This window comes from Zonotrichia leucophrys, chromosome 3, assembly GCF_028769735.1.
Source record: "Zonotrichia leucophrys gambelii isolate GWCS_2022_RI chromosome 3, RI_Zleu_2.0, whole genome shotgun sequence".
Lineage (NCBI taxonomy): Eukaryota > Metazoa > Chordata > Aves > Passeriformes > Passerellidae > Zonotrichia > Zonotrichia leucophrys.
Window position 1 is genome coordinate 105,471,661 of NC_088172.1, and position 15,538 is coordinate 105,487,198.

At 44.0% G+C, this 15,538-nt stretch overlaps 1 protein-coding gene across 7 annotated transcripts in view; it reads left to right on the top strand.

Annotated features, from left to right (window-relative positions):
- PLCB4 (phospholipase C beta 4) overlaps positions 1 to 15,538 on the top strand; it is a 171,494-nt gene that overhangs the window by 83,776 nt on the left and 72,180 nt on the right. For all 7 annotated transcript variants that reach the window (XM_064709817.1, XM_064709818.1, XM_064709820.1 and 4 more), the window contains 3 exons: positions 11,725 to 11,825; positions 13,951 to 14,031; positions 14,332 to 14,391. In XM_064709817.1, the coding sequence (XP_064565887.1) occupies positions 11,742 to 11,825; positions 13,951 to 14,031; positions 14,332 to 14,391 (225 nt within the window). In that variant the 5' untranslated portion in view covers positions 11,725 to 11,741. The remainder of the gene's footprint in view (positions 1 to 11,724; positions 11,826 to 13,950; positions 14,032 to 14,331; positions 14,392 to 15,538) is intronic.

The window sequence follows — 15,538 nt, forward strand, 5'->3', positions numbered from 1 at the left end:
TGAGCGTTTGTGTGGGGTCCCTGCAGGCAGGACCCTCTGGCTGCAATATCGGGGTGGGCTCCAGCACACTGTGTCACCAGCCTGGGGACACAGCACTGTGACACGGGTGTCCCCTGCCTGCCTGCTGCCTGAGCTGAGCCGTGCCCTTTGCCTGGTTCACCAGGAGCACTCAGTGTGAGCTTACAGCCCAGCCCTTGCTCACACACAGATCTTGGTTTGCATACAGCAGTGAGCAGCATTATTCATTAACCCTTAACGAGCCCATGAAAGCAGAAATACTGTTTCTCAGGAAGGGAAAGCTTGGTTAGTTTATTTATGAAATCTGTTATTTCTGGTGTTGTGCCAGCCACTTCTGTTTCAGGAGAAGCAGCAGCCTCTCCCTTCCCTGTGCCGCTTTATCTGCCATCCAAAGAAGCCTTGCCAACAAGCTGGTATGTTAGTAAGCACAGCCTGGTTGCCTGCCTTCAGGAGGCTGCTGCCAGCTGCTCTGCTCAAAGCACCTGCAGACCACTCTGTGTTCCTGGGGAGGGCAAGAGAAACACCACCTGGGCTGGTCCCTTTTCCCTCCATGTGCCATTTCACTCAGATGGCCAGAGACAACAACAAATGGAGCAAAGGAGGGATTCAATTCAGCCGTGCCATGACTGTGCAAAGCACCCTCTGACATGGACATGGACTGTACAGGCACCAACCCTGCAGGGGATGTGCTGACAAAAGGAGAGACTGATGATCTTAACTCTATATTAATATTTAAGCAAACAGCAAACCCACAATGTGCAACCTCCCTGGTGCAAGCTTTCAATTTGCACACCTAGTTATTTCACAAAAGATTAATTTTAGACAGTGACCAGTGATGTTGCTTGGTCTGTTCTCCACTGTATAGTGGAGTTGTATCCAAGTGCTCCACAACCAATAAAATCACCTTCCCTGATAATGCTGAAAAAAACACATTCTTGCTTTTTACAGAGGGGAATATTCTGACTTGCTCAGGGGAAATGGTATCTTAAGGAGAATGGGAACCAGTTTCTGGCTCAGTGGTGGGTCCATACCTCTACTGTACAAATCCTTTTGCCCTTGGTCTTTTGATGTGGAAAAACTATTTTCCTCCCTTGAAACAACCGTCCCATAGATATTCCCAAGCCTCGAGTTGTTTTCCTGCAGGGTGTGTTCTGTTGTTTCTTTTTCAGCTCCTGTGACTGGCAGTGCGCTTTATGGTCCGATCTCAAAGATCAAGAGTTAATTGGGGCCTTGGAGGGGCCTCAGGATGCTAGGACTGCTTTGGGTACAGGAAGGTGGAAATAGGCTCTGATATGTGGTTTGACAGTTCAGTTGTGACCAGGCCAGAGTGATGTTCCTGTCACATCCATGAATTCCTTTGGCAACTTTTGTTTCCTGCAGGAGTTGGCCATGAGGAGTGGTGTGCAGGGATAGAGTTTCCCCTCAGGCTTTTCCATGGTGTGCAGCTGATGTTCCAGCATGAATGCTCCTGCTGACAGGAATCAGATGCACCTGTCCCTCGAGCACACCCACTGCACAGTGCACACTCAGAGCCCCTACACAGACAGGGCTGGGGGTGAGCACCACTCGAGCTGGGTAATTTCACTGCCAGAGGTATTTTTAGTATAAACTCTGTGCTTGCATCTAAGTTTAGAGTGATTGTAATTATGTTAGAAGTTTAGTTACACAAAAATAAACAGCTGCTGGAGGCTGAGGGCAGCTCGGGACCACAAAGCTCTGAATGCACTGACTCACATGTGGCAATGCTTTTCCTAATGTGCCCATTGGGATTCCTTGCTTTAACTCTGCTGCCTGCTTCAGCAACTGGTTTGCTCTTCATCAGTTTCACCAGAGTATTTTTGGGTTTTTTGGGAAGATTTTGTTAACTGGCTTGTGACAGGTGCTGTCATCTTCTCCTCAGCAATGCCTGTACTCTGATTATAAACTGCAGATTTTTCCTTGCAAAGTAACACTGTATTTACATATATACTATATTGCACCTATATGCTTGACATTTCCCTGGGCTGGTCTATCACATCTCAAGATTTCTGAAGATTGCTGCAATGGATTTATGGATGTATGCAGAAGGTGTGGGCTGCAGAAGGACAGCGTTCACATTATTGTGCTTACAAGGGGTTTGCTAGCCAAGGGCAAAGAACACTCTTCCTTCAGCTTTCAGTCAAAAACCAGTCTAGACATTTTTATCACATTAAACAGTCTGAGGCATTTAATAGGTATGTGACAGGAAAAAAAAAGCAGTCTGAACTAGCTGACCAGTTTTCTTATGGGAAAAGCCTGCTGGGCTCAAGTTTTTATTCTTTGCAATGGTAATTATTATGCTGGAAATGCTTAATGGTGATGCAGACAAAGCTGGTTTTAGACACATAAAAATGTTGCCTTCAGTTTCTGCGGGATCTCTGTGCTTTGGGTGAGGTGCTGCTCTGTGTTGTGATGGGCTGTGCCTTTGCTGAGCCTGTGTGCCACTTGTCACTGAGCTGTGGGAGGCCAGAGTGGCTGAGCACCCCTTGAGAGCACTTCAGTCCATCCAGCCCGTGCAAATGGCAAAACATTTTCTCTCTGTCTCTGCGAGGGTCCCTTTAACAATGTTTATGATGTAACTGGTTATATCTGTTGATTCTCACTGCATTTGATGGCTAAAACAGACTGCTCCTTCTCTGGCCGCTACCCTCACATCTAGAATCAGTTCTTTCACCTTTCCAGGCCTGTTCCCCATTGCTGTGTCGGTCTGTGTGCAGCATGGGGCAATACTGCTCTCCTGCCCTGCAGGATCCCTGCCAACTCCCTCCTGAGCTGCCCGGTCAGTGAGTGACCCCCCTGCCCTTGCCTGGAATGCTGGCAGCGTTCCTGCCACCACTTCTCTCTTTTCCACCCCACACACAGGCACCAGCCTTGTTTTTCTTTTGGTCTTTCTTAGTGTATATTCCACCCAGTTCCTTCCTTTCCAGCCATGTTGCAGAAACCCAGCTTCATACTTGGAATAATCTCTAAAAATAGCCTTGCCTGCACTATCCCAAATAGTTTGGGAAAGCTGAAGTGGAAATCATCTACGGTTCTGTTCTAGCACGGTGAAAGCGTGGCTGTCTCAGTCACTTTGTCGTGCTGCCCCAGCCCACATCAGTGCCAGACACCCCATCCCTGCTTCCTGTGGCTTTTCCTGTGTTAGTTCCTTCCTCCTCTTTCCAATTGTGGTGCTCTTCCCCACCCATTTCACTTCTCTGTGCGCTGGTGGTTGTCTGGGGTCAGCAATGTGCTCATGGAGCGTGTGCTCTCACCTTTGCAGGGAGGAGGGGAAGGGGCTGCTCCTCTCCCTGCCCATGTGGGAGTGTTCCCCACGGACCTGTGGGGGCAGAGCTTTATCCTCTGCTTGTGCTGTGTGTGTCCCCTTCCTCCTCAGCACAAGCGGGGTCACAGCAGCAGCTGGCAAGAAAGAACAGGGATGAGGATGATGATGAGGAGGAGCTCGGAGAGGGATCAGCTCCCATTTTCCTGCTGCTTGACACTGAAATGACATCCTGAAGTTAGGGATTCAGAGAAATGGAGTCCCCTGACTCTGGCGTCACCAGCTGCTCCAGAAAAGTCTGGATAAATGGGGTTCCTCAGCATGCTGTGGATGTTGCTGTTTCTCAGGAGCTGTCAGAGCAGGCTCCAAGGGCTGTGGGTGCCAGCAGGCCAAACCAGCACTCCTTTCTGTCTCTGTACAGGACTAATGGGTTACATACCAACACTTTTATTTTTATCCCTTTAGGAATACTCTGTCAAATCATCCACTTGGAGCAATCAAAACCAGAGATGCTTTCCTTCAGAAATTTCATGTCTCTGTTATGAATAGCTGACGGAGCCCAGTGCATCCAGCAGAAACTGGGAGAGGTTCTGCCTTGGAGCACCCCCCACCCCGCTCTTCACCATCTGACAGGCCTGGTTTTACCCATTTCTGCACAAGCCATACATTCATGTCCAGGGTGACGTTTGGGTGCATTCTGAGGCATATAAACAGCTGAATGCCTCAGCAGTGACTGCCTGGCGCTGTGGGCTGCTGATCAGATGAAGCCCTGAGCAGCCTCAGGCAGCTCCCTGCAGTTCAGAGAGCAGCTGTCACCTCCTGGCCTGGCAGTGACCGGGAGCAGGGCACCGTGTCAAGAGAGCTGCTTTAATATTTGATTAGCAGAAATGAATATGCAGATTGCAGGGGCTCTGAGGCAGGGATTACTGAACAGACTGTGATGCCATGTTTTATGCATTCCCATTTTCTGCTTCTGGTTAACCATCAGCTTGCCAGCTAAAGGATTGGGGATATTTTTCATTTATCCTTGGCCGCATTTGCTGCACAATCTTTCCTATTGTTTTCAGAGCTTCTGGGCAGTGGTACAACGACCATTTAAAAAGAAATGTGGTTGAAACAAATTGACAAGAAATGCTTACTCTGCCACCTACCTACCATAATGAAGGAATAATAACTGAAGGTTCTCAACCACTTGCTTTTGCTCTTGCTTCCCTACAAAATTAAAGACATAAATAAATGATAACCTGGTGTATCTCCAACATGGCTGTCTGCATTTATCCTGCTGGAAAGTGGGCTTCTGGATTTCCAAATGTTGGGCAGCAGTTTATTTCCAGCCCTGCCTAGTTGTGATACCCTGTGTTTAGAACCAGGGCAATCTCATCTTCAGCAAAATGCCCACTTTGTTAATGAGTTAGCACTGGGTGTTACTGGTGATGAAAGGAGTACTTAGCATCCCCAATGCTGTAATTCAGACAAGCCTTGCTAGCCTCATTCTTTAGAGGGAGGCAGAGGAACACGGGAAATGGCAAAGTGTCCATGCAGAATCCAGAGCCGTGTGGCTCACCCCCAGCTCAGCCGGGATCCTTTGACTCCTCCTGCCCCAAAGGTGCTCTGTTTTTCCTGAGCAATCGATGATGAGTGCTGGCTTTGCATACAACAGCCAGAGTGGCTGCTGAGGGGTGAGAAAAACAAAGGTGAACCTCTAAACAGGGTTTAGGCCAGGCAGTTATTATTATTTTTCCCCATCCATTAGATGTCATTGTGATTCCCAGAGCTGCTCTTTGCAGTTGAGTGTTGAAGCACATGCTGTGAGCCCCATGAAGTTTCTTTTCCTCATACAGACTGGGAGATTTTCTGTGATGTGAACTTGAAATCTTGGCAGAAAACATCATCACATGCTATAGCAATGCAGAAAGGGTAATTTCCATTCCAGCCAGCTGATAATGCCCTGCCTGCATTCCCCTGCCTTTGAGATAAGGGAAGGGAAGGGTGTTGGGATGGAATCTGAGCAGCATTGCATCTTCTGAGATAGATACCAACATCTTACTGATGCCATGGGTTAAACTGCACAATGACAATCTAAGAAGTGTAAATGCCCTGTGCATTTCCATGGTGACTGTAGCTCCTCAGCTCTATGCAGGGTACCAAGAAATTTGTAATTAGTTTAAACTTCCAGCAAATACCTACGTCTAACACACTGCCAACTGTCAAACAGTGCATCCAGCTTTTTGATGTTAATGCACTCTAGACTGCTGGAACAATTGCCAGAGATCACCTTAGCTTTGTCTGAAATTTTAAGCCAGCAATGTGGGTCACTCTTGTTTTCTCAGAAATCATCCAGAAAACCAGCAAATTATAATGTCACTTTCCTAATTTTAGATTTTAAAGTAACATCTATGTTCCTCACAGCTTATTAGTTTTTAATATATCTGTGTATTTTGAAAAAGATCCTAATAAATCATGTCCAGACTTTAATAAAGTTTGGTTTGAACTAAAGTACCTGACCATAGCAGGGATTATTTCAAACCCACAGGGATTTAGAAGTTATTACAAAAATATGATCCTGACCTTTAATTTCATTTTATTAATCCAAAGTCCGAGCATGTGTCAGAGTTTGGAAACAGACAACTGTGTCCTCAGGATGTGGTCACAGAGCAGCTGATAGTTGTAGTTGTTTTGGTTTTGTTTGAGGTACTACATTGTGTTCTTTCCAAAACCTTTCCTTGCACTTAGAAAGGAAAGACTGCTGATATTAATGCAGTTTGGAAGTTTGTTTTCATGGTATTTGTGGTTAATAATTCACTCTTAGGATCTTGCAGTTGTTTTATGTCCTTGGATCCCTTCCTGAACTCCTGCATTTGTAATTGGAGTGATGCTCCCTTACAGTTGTTTGGTGTTTATCTGTACTCCCACCTGAACTCTCTCTAGAATTTTAATTTCAAACATTTACTCTTGTCTTCCTGTCACATTAAAGTACAGGAACCACTTCTGCTTGAGATCTTGTAGAGCACAAAGAATGAAGCTAAAAAAAAGAAATTGAAGTTCTAAATGTTAAAATTGCCCATGATTTGAATTCAAATAATTTGCACAAACACTTTGCACAGGTGTACCTAAAAGTGAGAAACACTCTTCACGGACTTAAAATGTGTCACCTGTCAGCAGCAGATTAAACAACAGTAGAAATTAAGTATGGTATTCATTGCCCAATCACCATGCTGAAAACTTGGTTTTTTAATAAATTTGACAAAATTTTTGGCAAATCTGCCAAATCCCATTCCTTTAGGCTGTAATTTTCTGCTGTAGTGATACAAGGTGTCAGAGTTTACAAAACCGTGAAGAGAGACTCTGGGCCTCAGTAAATCCGGAAATACTTGTGGTGTTTTGCGATTGCTGCATGTTTGTTTGTTTGTTTTATTATTCCATGAGGTAGCCTTTGTTTTAACACTGCCTTCCACTGAAAGCCACAGAGTGAAGTAATTAAACTTAATAGAAGTGCCTGCTGGTTAAATCCAGCCGCACTGCATACATCCATCACATGCTATAGCAGTTCAGAAAGGATCTTGGCAGCAATTACACAAACCATTGTTTCCATCAAAGCCCAATTTGCTCTCTACTACTACCTGGGGATGAGATGGCTTCCAGGAAATGGGACACTTGACATCATGCTAAATAAATCTTGAGCACCTCTAAGGCTTCTGCATGACTCAAGGTAAAAATGTAGCATCTTCACATTTTTAGACAGCCTAATATTTTGCATGGTTGGTGTTATTGGAGTAGGACAAAGCAGAGAGGGTTCTGGGGAGTGGTTCCTCATCACATGCTTACATGAAAGGAAGTTCACTTGACAGATCTGAAGCAAAATGTTGCTGTTAGATGCATACTGAATAAGATGTGTAAATGAACATCAATTGTCATTTACTGTCTTTTGATGAGTCAGATTGCTAAATCCTCTGTACAATTCACAGCATTATGAGCATTTCCCTCCTGAAATAATCCCTTGGGGAGATCTGTGCCTTTCCCTTTTTCTCTCACCTTTGCTGTTACAAAACTGAGAATATGAACACCAAATTTCCTATCACCAGAAGGAAAGGACATTAAATACAGCTTTACTTATTCCATGAAGTTTGCAGTTTTCTATGTCTGGTTTATTATTTTTTAACACTTAAGTTTTTAGTAACATCCAATTCTGATAGTTCTGCATTTTAGCTCACTATTGAAGTCATACCTTTTTCTAGGAGTATGTATAGGTTCTCTTGTTTCTTTAGGAGTTGTTTTGAAAATCAGTAACATGTTACCTTTTCTTTGAGCACTTCGGTGTTGCAATTGCAGCGTTATTTTTGTTTTTCCAGGCATTTTAAGTGACATCTATCTGAAGGCTCATTTGGGTCAGCAGGTGAAGCTAATAAAGCTGGTTCACAATGGTGGCTCACAAGGGCTGCTGCCAGGCTGTGATGAGTCCTGATGACTTTGGTGATCAATTCAAAAGGGAAACTGCTCCAGTGGCTCTGTATTGCTGCTGAGCAGAGAAATAATTTGCCTTTTTGGGCCTACAAATGTCTGTAATTTAGAAGTTTGTGAGGAATTAGACCTGAGTGAATCATCTGAGAAGCTTTCCATAATGGCTTGATTTAAATGTATTTCTAATAGTCAGAACAGAGTTTTGTTACACTGTTGGAAATAGACCAGAATAAGTTCATTTAGAGTACCAATGTCTCTTTCTGCACCATTCGCTTCTCATGAAGGCACCCCCCTCAAAAAGGATGGGCAGTCAGCACTTACGTCAAAAAAAGAGAGTTTTCAAATGAATAGGAATGCTGGGGAAAGCTCTGGGTGTGGACAAACTAGGAACCATTAGGATAAGAAGAAAAATACTGAGGAAGCTGAGGGGCGATGTTGGAGCCCTGTGTTTTGTGCTAGGAATTCCCCTTGTCAGAAACAGTTCTTTTTTTCATTTCCCTGTCTCTGCATTTTGCTTATGTCAATGTCAGTACCTTTATGACCAAATGAATTTGACATTGAGGAGTAAATACATGAAGATCTGACTTTTCTTCAAGTTTCTAGAAATATTTACACTATTTGACTATGAAAGTGCTTCAAAGCCTCATTAAAAAATGAAAGGGGCATTTTTATAAGAATTTCAGCGCTTCACTGCCTGTTTGGTCATGGACAGCTGGATGTTTACTGTAGTCTATAGCTCTGCAGGGAAGCTTGCTGGACTGGGTTGAACTCCATAAAAAACCCCAAAAGTTAGAGAAGTCTGCTGATCTAGATCTGGTTGTCTTTCCAATAAAGAATCTTGTTTACCAAAGAGGAGTGATGCTGAAGGTTATATGTATTTTGAGGTGGGGGAATGTCCTGGGGTGACTGGGAATGGGAAATAGATTCAGTTTTTGGGGTTTTTTAATTGCTTCCTTGTATCTGTAAGAAAAACATCTATTCCTGGGCATGATTACCAAACTGAGCACAGTTCTGGGTGAGTGCTGCCCTTGAAACCCAACAGACAGTAACTGGGGCAGGTTTAGGGGCTGTAATGCCAAGAGCTGAGTGCTGAAATGGCAAGCACAGAGTGTGGAGCCTCCTCACCTCCACTCGGCAAACAGGGCTTCATTCCAGAGCAAAAATAATAATGACTAAAAAAAACCTCTCCAGGTCCTGTTCGGATCCTGGGGCTGAGCAAAGTGCGGAAATGATGAGTTTGTGTGTTTGAAACTGGGGGGCCAGCTCTGAGGAACCCTGCTGTCCTTGCCAGCAGTGTCTCAGCATTGACAGGATGTTTATGGGACCCAAGGAGTATCCATCCATCATGCTAGCCAGCCCTGTGGGTTAGTTTAGAATATCACCTCTTTCCACAAACATTTGTCTCCTTTGTACTAACAGAGTCCTTTCCTCCTCCTGTTCAGCCACACCTTGTCCTTCTCTTGGTCAGGGAATGACAAACCCAGGATTTACAGCCCACACGCCCCAGATTTAGCTTAGTACAGCCAAGCTTACAGAAGAGAGAGACTTTTGTGTTAATTAACGCTCTTCTGAATATGGTTCAGTTTGTGTCCTCGCTCTTTGGGTGCTCCAGGTGAGCTTCATGTCATCCAAATCATGCTTCAGGCACAAACCAGAGCTGGGAGAAAGGGAGATACTGCAGGAGGCTGTTAACTACTGCTCTTCACCCACCTCTCCCTTGTAGTCATTAACTGAGTCCTGAGGTGGATTTTTATGAGTGTTCTTTCTGCTTTTGTGAATGGTATGTATTCATATTATACTTTGAGAACTCTTAAGTCAGTAAGAAAATTTGATTTCAGTTTTTAAAGCCAGTATAAAAGTTTTCAACTTAAAATTTTGCTGTCTTTAAATTTAGTTCCTTAACCTTCTGTGTCTCCCAGTTGAATCTTCACACATTTTGTTGTTATTTAATGTCTCTAAAGAGGGTAATTCTTCATTCTCACCATAGTGAGGATATATGCATGCATGCATTTGCAGCCATATGAATGCTGCAATGTTGTCTTTGTTTGGGTTTGCTGGTTGGGATTGGTGTTGTTTTTCACTCTCTTTGAACTGCTAAAAAATTGATGAAGATGAACAGAGGTCCAGAGAGTGACAAGGGAATATTTTGTATTTTAAAAGCTAACATGGTTAAGAAAAAAATGGATTTGTGAGAGGAGTGTAAGAAATGTGAGAGGCTGAAAAGAGCTTTTCTAAAGGCAGAGAGAGTTTTCTTCACCTTCTGCACAGCTGCAAAGCATAAGGCTTAAAAATGTTGTTTGTTACGGTTCCTCCAGCTCCTTGCTGCCTCTCCCTCACACTTCATCTGTCTCGGTGCATCTGTAAACTGCAGTGACCTGTGAGAGCAGAGCTGGGAAGGGAGCGGGGAGGTGGGAACAGCGAGGAGCTGGAGCGTCCAGACTGTGGCTGAGCTGCTCTGTGCCCTGCACCCGGCCCATGCAAATGGCACGGAGGGCTGTGCTCTGGCTCTGGGACAGGGGGTGGTGCTGCCTCACTGCTCCTGGGCCAGACCCGCATCCACAGAGGCTCGGGCTGACTGCAGGGCTGGGAAATGCACGGGGCAGCCCCAGCTGGGGGGCTCCTGATGAATGTGTCAGTGATGGAGTAACAGGCTCATCTGATGTGTGAGTGCCCAGAGGGAGGAGAGCAGCTCTGGGTTGGGAAATGCACGGTGCAGCCCAAACTGGGGAGCTCCTGTTGAGTATGTCAGCGATGGAGTAACAGGCTCATCTGATGTGTGAGTACCCAGAAGGAGGAGAGGAGCTCTGGGTTGGGAAATGCACATTGCAACCCAAACTGAGCAGCTCCTGATGAATGTGTCAGTGATGAAGCAACAGGCTCATCTGATGTGTGAGTACCCAGAGGGAGGGGTACTCTGTGCAGCAGCTGTGCCCCTGGGGCTGCATGCAGGGCTGCCCAGGTGCTGTGTGTGCTGCTGAGGTGGGCAATGTTTCTCAGAGCTCAGAGTGTGCTCAAGCACTGCCCACAGCCAGCGTTCTGAGTGCCACTCTGGAGGGAGCACTGGGATCTGCCTTACACAGCACCTGCAGAACTTCTCAATTGGGTTTGTGTGGGGTTCAGCACCACTATAAAAGGGGGAAAAGCCATTTTTACAGGCTTGGGACTGTGTGGGAATACTCTTCACAGCCTTAAAAGTGCCACTACATTTCTGGTGTTTTAGCACAGAATGTGTCAGCTTTTCCCAGAAGGATGGGAGCAGTTATTGCTGCGGGAGCTACCTGTTGTGTTTGAAGACCATTCTGATAATAGAAGACATTTAAATAGATTGAGGAACAGCTACCATGCCATAAAAATAGTGGTTATCACTGCAGGTGTGTCTGCACAGGACTGGCTAAAAGAAAAGGAGGCTTTTGATAAGATATTGCATATAGATGATCTGTTTTCTTCAAAGCTTCTCTTCATTGGGAGAAAAAAGGGACAGACTAATAGTTTAAGTATAATTTAGTCCTTTTTTGTAAGATTTGGGAATAGAGATCTATTATTTCATATCATCCTGTTTTGAATGAAAATGAACACTTAACGGTGGCACGTGTACATAACTTTCAAACTGTATTTTTGATTTCTGTATCAATGACCAGAAAAATAAGCAGCACATGTCTGCATTACAGGTTGTAGTATTTGGTCACCTAGAGCTAGGTTAATCCCAGCCTCATTGTACTCAAAAGTTGCAGTGCAAAGTGTTTTTCAAATAATTAAGTTCATACACACATTTTACAAGTATTTTCCATTTTAAAGATATGAAACAAAATTACTCTTAGGAGGAAAGCTCCTAATTTGGAAATGCACTGTGACTTTTTAGTACTTCTGTATGAAAGGAAAAGCTAAAAGTCACTTTTTTTCCTGCTTGGCCTTTGAAATGCTCCTTTTGAAGGACAGTAATTGAACTGTGCTTTTCCATTCCATTTCAGGTTTTTCTTCTATAATCATGGCAAAACCTTATGAATTTAACTGGCAGAAGCCAGTTCCCTCTTTTCTGCAAGATGGAGCTGTGTTTGATAGATACGAAGAGGTAAGACCCAGTTGCTTTTCATTTGCTATTCTCTTTTAAATATGCAGAAGTGCCAGAATACTTCATGCTTTGCTTTCATTGTACACAAAGAAACTTTAATTTTTTCTGGTAATACCCTCAGAAATGTCTGTGGGGAGGCAATACCAACAGACTTTATTGCTACATAGAGTTTTTTTTTGCTTTTAGAAGAAATAGCTTTAAAATATATTTAATCCCTCTGATTTGACATAAGCCCAGAGGAAGAGAAAGGGAGAATTGGATCAAAATATCTGTAATGTGTATAAAACTCTCATCTTTGCAGATTCATAAAGCACATTATTAAACAAAGTGAATCCTTCCATTTTTTTGTATTATCTATCAAATGGAGGGAGGGACAATATTGCTTTTTCTTGGATATATAAACTGAGCACCTGCCTATTACAAGGGAAAGTCAGAGAACACAGAACATTCATTTTCTGGTTCAAATGCATCATTTGAGAACTGGAGTGGTTTTATCTACTTTGGAAAATCAATCTGCACTCTATCTGAAATATGATTACTATGATCCTGCTTTCAGCCGTGCTTTAATCCACCTTTATTAAAGGAATGCAAAACAGGACATTTTACACAGGCAGCTGAAATAAAGTGCTGAGAAGTTTACCCTATACTCAGCATTGATATGCTGGTAAGAATAATTGTATCAGGGTCTATTTTTAATCTTGTTTGAACAGGAGATCTCTGTAAGTTGAAGGTAAGTGCCTTCAGGGATATTAGTATTTTCTTATCTTTGGAATGTAAGTAAAAGGTATTTTTTATCACCAGACCTGCCAAGATAGGGATAGTTGGTTTACCCTGTGTTTCCAGATTTGGGGCCAGATAAATGAAGTAGATAGTGGTGGAGATGGAGAAAAAAGCTTTATTTTCCTTCAGCAAGCCCTGCTGCAGACACAGCCTGTGAGTGAGTGGCTGTTCTCTCACCCTTCACCAAGGAACAGAGTGGGCAGCTACAGCAACAGGCTTCCAGGTGCTCCAGGCTGGGTGGGGTGCAGGGGCACTGCTGGGATGTCCCCACTGGCAGGGCAGTGCCAGGCACAGCTGTGCTGTTCTGTGCTGGGCACACGTGGGGTTCAGGGGCACTGCTGGCACCTGGATGTCACTGCTGGGATGTGCTAGCAGGGCAGTGCCAGGCACAGCTGTGCTGTTCTGCCCTGGGCACACGTGGAGCCAGCTCTGGCACCCAGCTCAGGCTCCTTCAGCTGGGTGTGCTGCCCCCAAACCCCAGGAAGGGGCTCCTGCCTTCCCCCCATGGAGCAGAGCCCTGTCTGTCCATGCTGTGAGCCCCTCCTGCTCCAGGGTTCTGGGGCACACCTGGCAGCCTGCTTTGTTTCCTCACAGAGGATCTTCCCACAAATTCTCCTCACTATTCAATTCAGGAAGTCAGGAAGTTCTGGATCGCTTTTTTCTTGAAGTGGTTGATTCTGCACACCCTTTTCCTGCGTTTCAGCTTAATTTATGATGCTCTAATTGAGGCTGGAGGTGTGTGGGGAAAATCTCTTTATAAATTCAGCTCATCTGACTTTTTGCCTTGCCCAGTCTCTCTGGAGTGCCATTGTTTCCTGATTTCTTGTACAAATCAATATCCTGCAAGCTCTGCTCGTCACTCACTCTGGCTGCAGAGCACTCACAGCATGTACACTGCCACAGTGCAACAGAAAATGCTTCCCAAATTCTGCACCTTGAAAGGAAATGTGGCCATTGGATCCTGAGGGTGGCATTGGCAAATTATATATTTTTTTACCTTCAAGCATTTAATTTTCAATACATTTCTTGAAGTTCTGTTTCATTAAGATTTTTTTATTAGGTAAGAATCACTACTTCTATTAAATAAAACATCTTCATTTAGTTGCAATAAGGTAGGAAAATATTAATTGTGTCTCAGTGTCTCAAGTGTAAACAATAAGACAAATTGTTAAAAGTGATCTCTTTTTTAAAGGCCTGCCTCCCTTGTTTCTGTTTTTTTTTGGGAACAGCAAATTCTGCAGGAGGGTCTTTGGGAAGAAACAGAACAATCCTTTATTTTTGAATGATAAATAATTTATATTTGGCAAACTGACTGAAATAGTGGTCTGTATTTTCTTTTCTGTAGGAATCTTTTGTCTTTGAAAGCAACTGTCTCTTCCAAGTGGATGAATTTGGATTTTTTCTGAGCTGGAAAAGTGAAGGAAAGGTATATTGCAATTATGTCAGGAATGTATATTATATGTTATTGCATTTTATGTGTATTCTGTTTTTAAAAAATTTAAAATACTGCGTTAGTTTATTTACAAAACTAGTCCTCATCTTATTGTTTTTAGAATTGACAGAAGTGAAGAATTTAAGAGGGAATCAATCAATACTGAAGGGAAATATACTGCTTAGTTTTTATTAACAGAGTTTGCCGATGAAATTCTCAGTTTATTTTTGGTGAAACTCCCAGTGGAATTGTGTCTCAGCAGCCTTTGAACTTGTACCCTTTTTGTCCTTTCAGGAGGGCCAGGTGTTGGAGTGCTCCCTGATCAACAGTGTTCGCTTTGGAGCTGTACCAAAGGTACTCTGTCCTTACTTCATGCTTCATTTAAATGAGCAGTATTTCAGCTGAAGGTGAAATGCAGGATTGCCTTCATTTCTTTAAGTAATACCAGTAACACAGCTTTTACTTTGCAGTCATAGCCTCACGTTTGAAGTTTTACAGTGATTTGTTGTGATTGCAGTGGGCAGCATCAGTCATCTGGTTTTTCTGAGGTACTGCAGGGTTCAGGATGCGCTGAGAGCTGAACAGACATTAAGAGCACATAGCAGGAGATTTTAATTATCTTGTAACAGTTTATTGTGACACTTGTTTAGGGATCTGAGAAAAAAATGTTCATTTTGTTCCAATCTGTTTCAATTTATTTTATCTTCTCTCTCTGTTAAGATAAAGTGTAGAAAGATTTGTTTGCATCCCTCTTTCTGCATTTAGGTGGTCAGAGAGGGCAGCTGCTCACAGCCTGCCTTTTTAAAGTGCAGAAGTACTAGCTAGGAGTCCTGGAGCCCCAAGCCTTTGGAAATAGACTCAGGAGTATTCAGAAGGAATACACAGGGTTTTGTGCACGGGGCTGTGCCTCTCCTTCCAGCAGCCCTTCAGTTTAGGAGATCTGCTGTGAGCCCTGCATTTCCACTTTCACATGTAAAGTGTGTTCATGTAGGTAACTCTCTTATAATTCCTCCTGGTAGTCTGCAGGCCCAGATCTCTGCCCCACAGAAGGGGCAAGAGCTGTGGTGATGCAGAGCCCCATGCTCACAGCCCCAGCCGTGAGCTGCAGCCTGCAGCTCTGCCTTTCCAAAAGCAGGAGCTGTGGTGATGCAGACAGCCCCATGCTCCCCATGCTCACTGCCCCAGCCGTGAGCTGCAGCCTGCAGCTCTGCCTTTCCAAAAGCATGCCCATGGAACCTCCCCCAGCAGCAGGGACAGCAGCTCGTGTGACACGTCACTAAAGAACCTCCAAGTCACAGAGATGGTGACTTCGGGAAATAAGGATTTAACTAGATGGGAATAATTAACTTCCAGATCAGTGCTGATGCTCTGTCTCAGTCCTTGGAGTGATTAATTGTTCTTCTTCGTGATGAAAAGATGAGTTCTCGCAGTCATGTTCCTGACTGTCAGAATGTGTTGTTTTCTCAGGTTTGCACACAATGTTTCTGAGTGAAAGCACTCA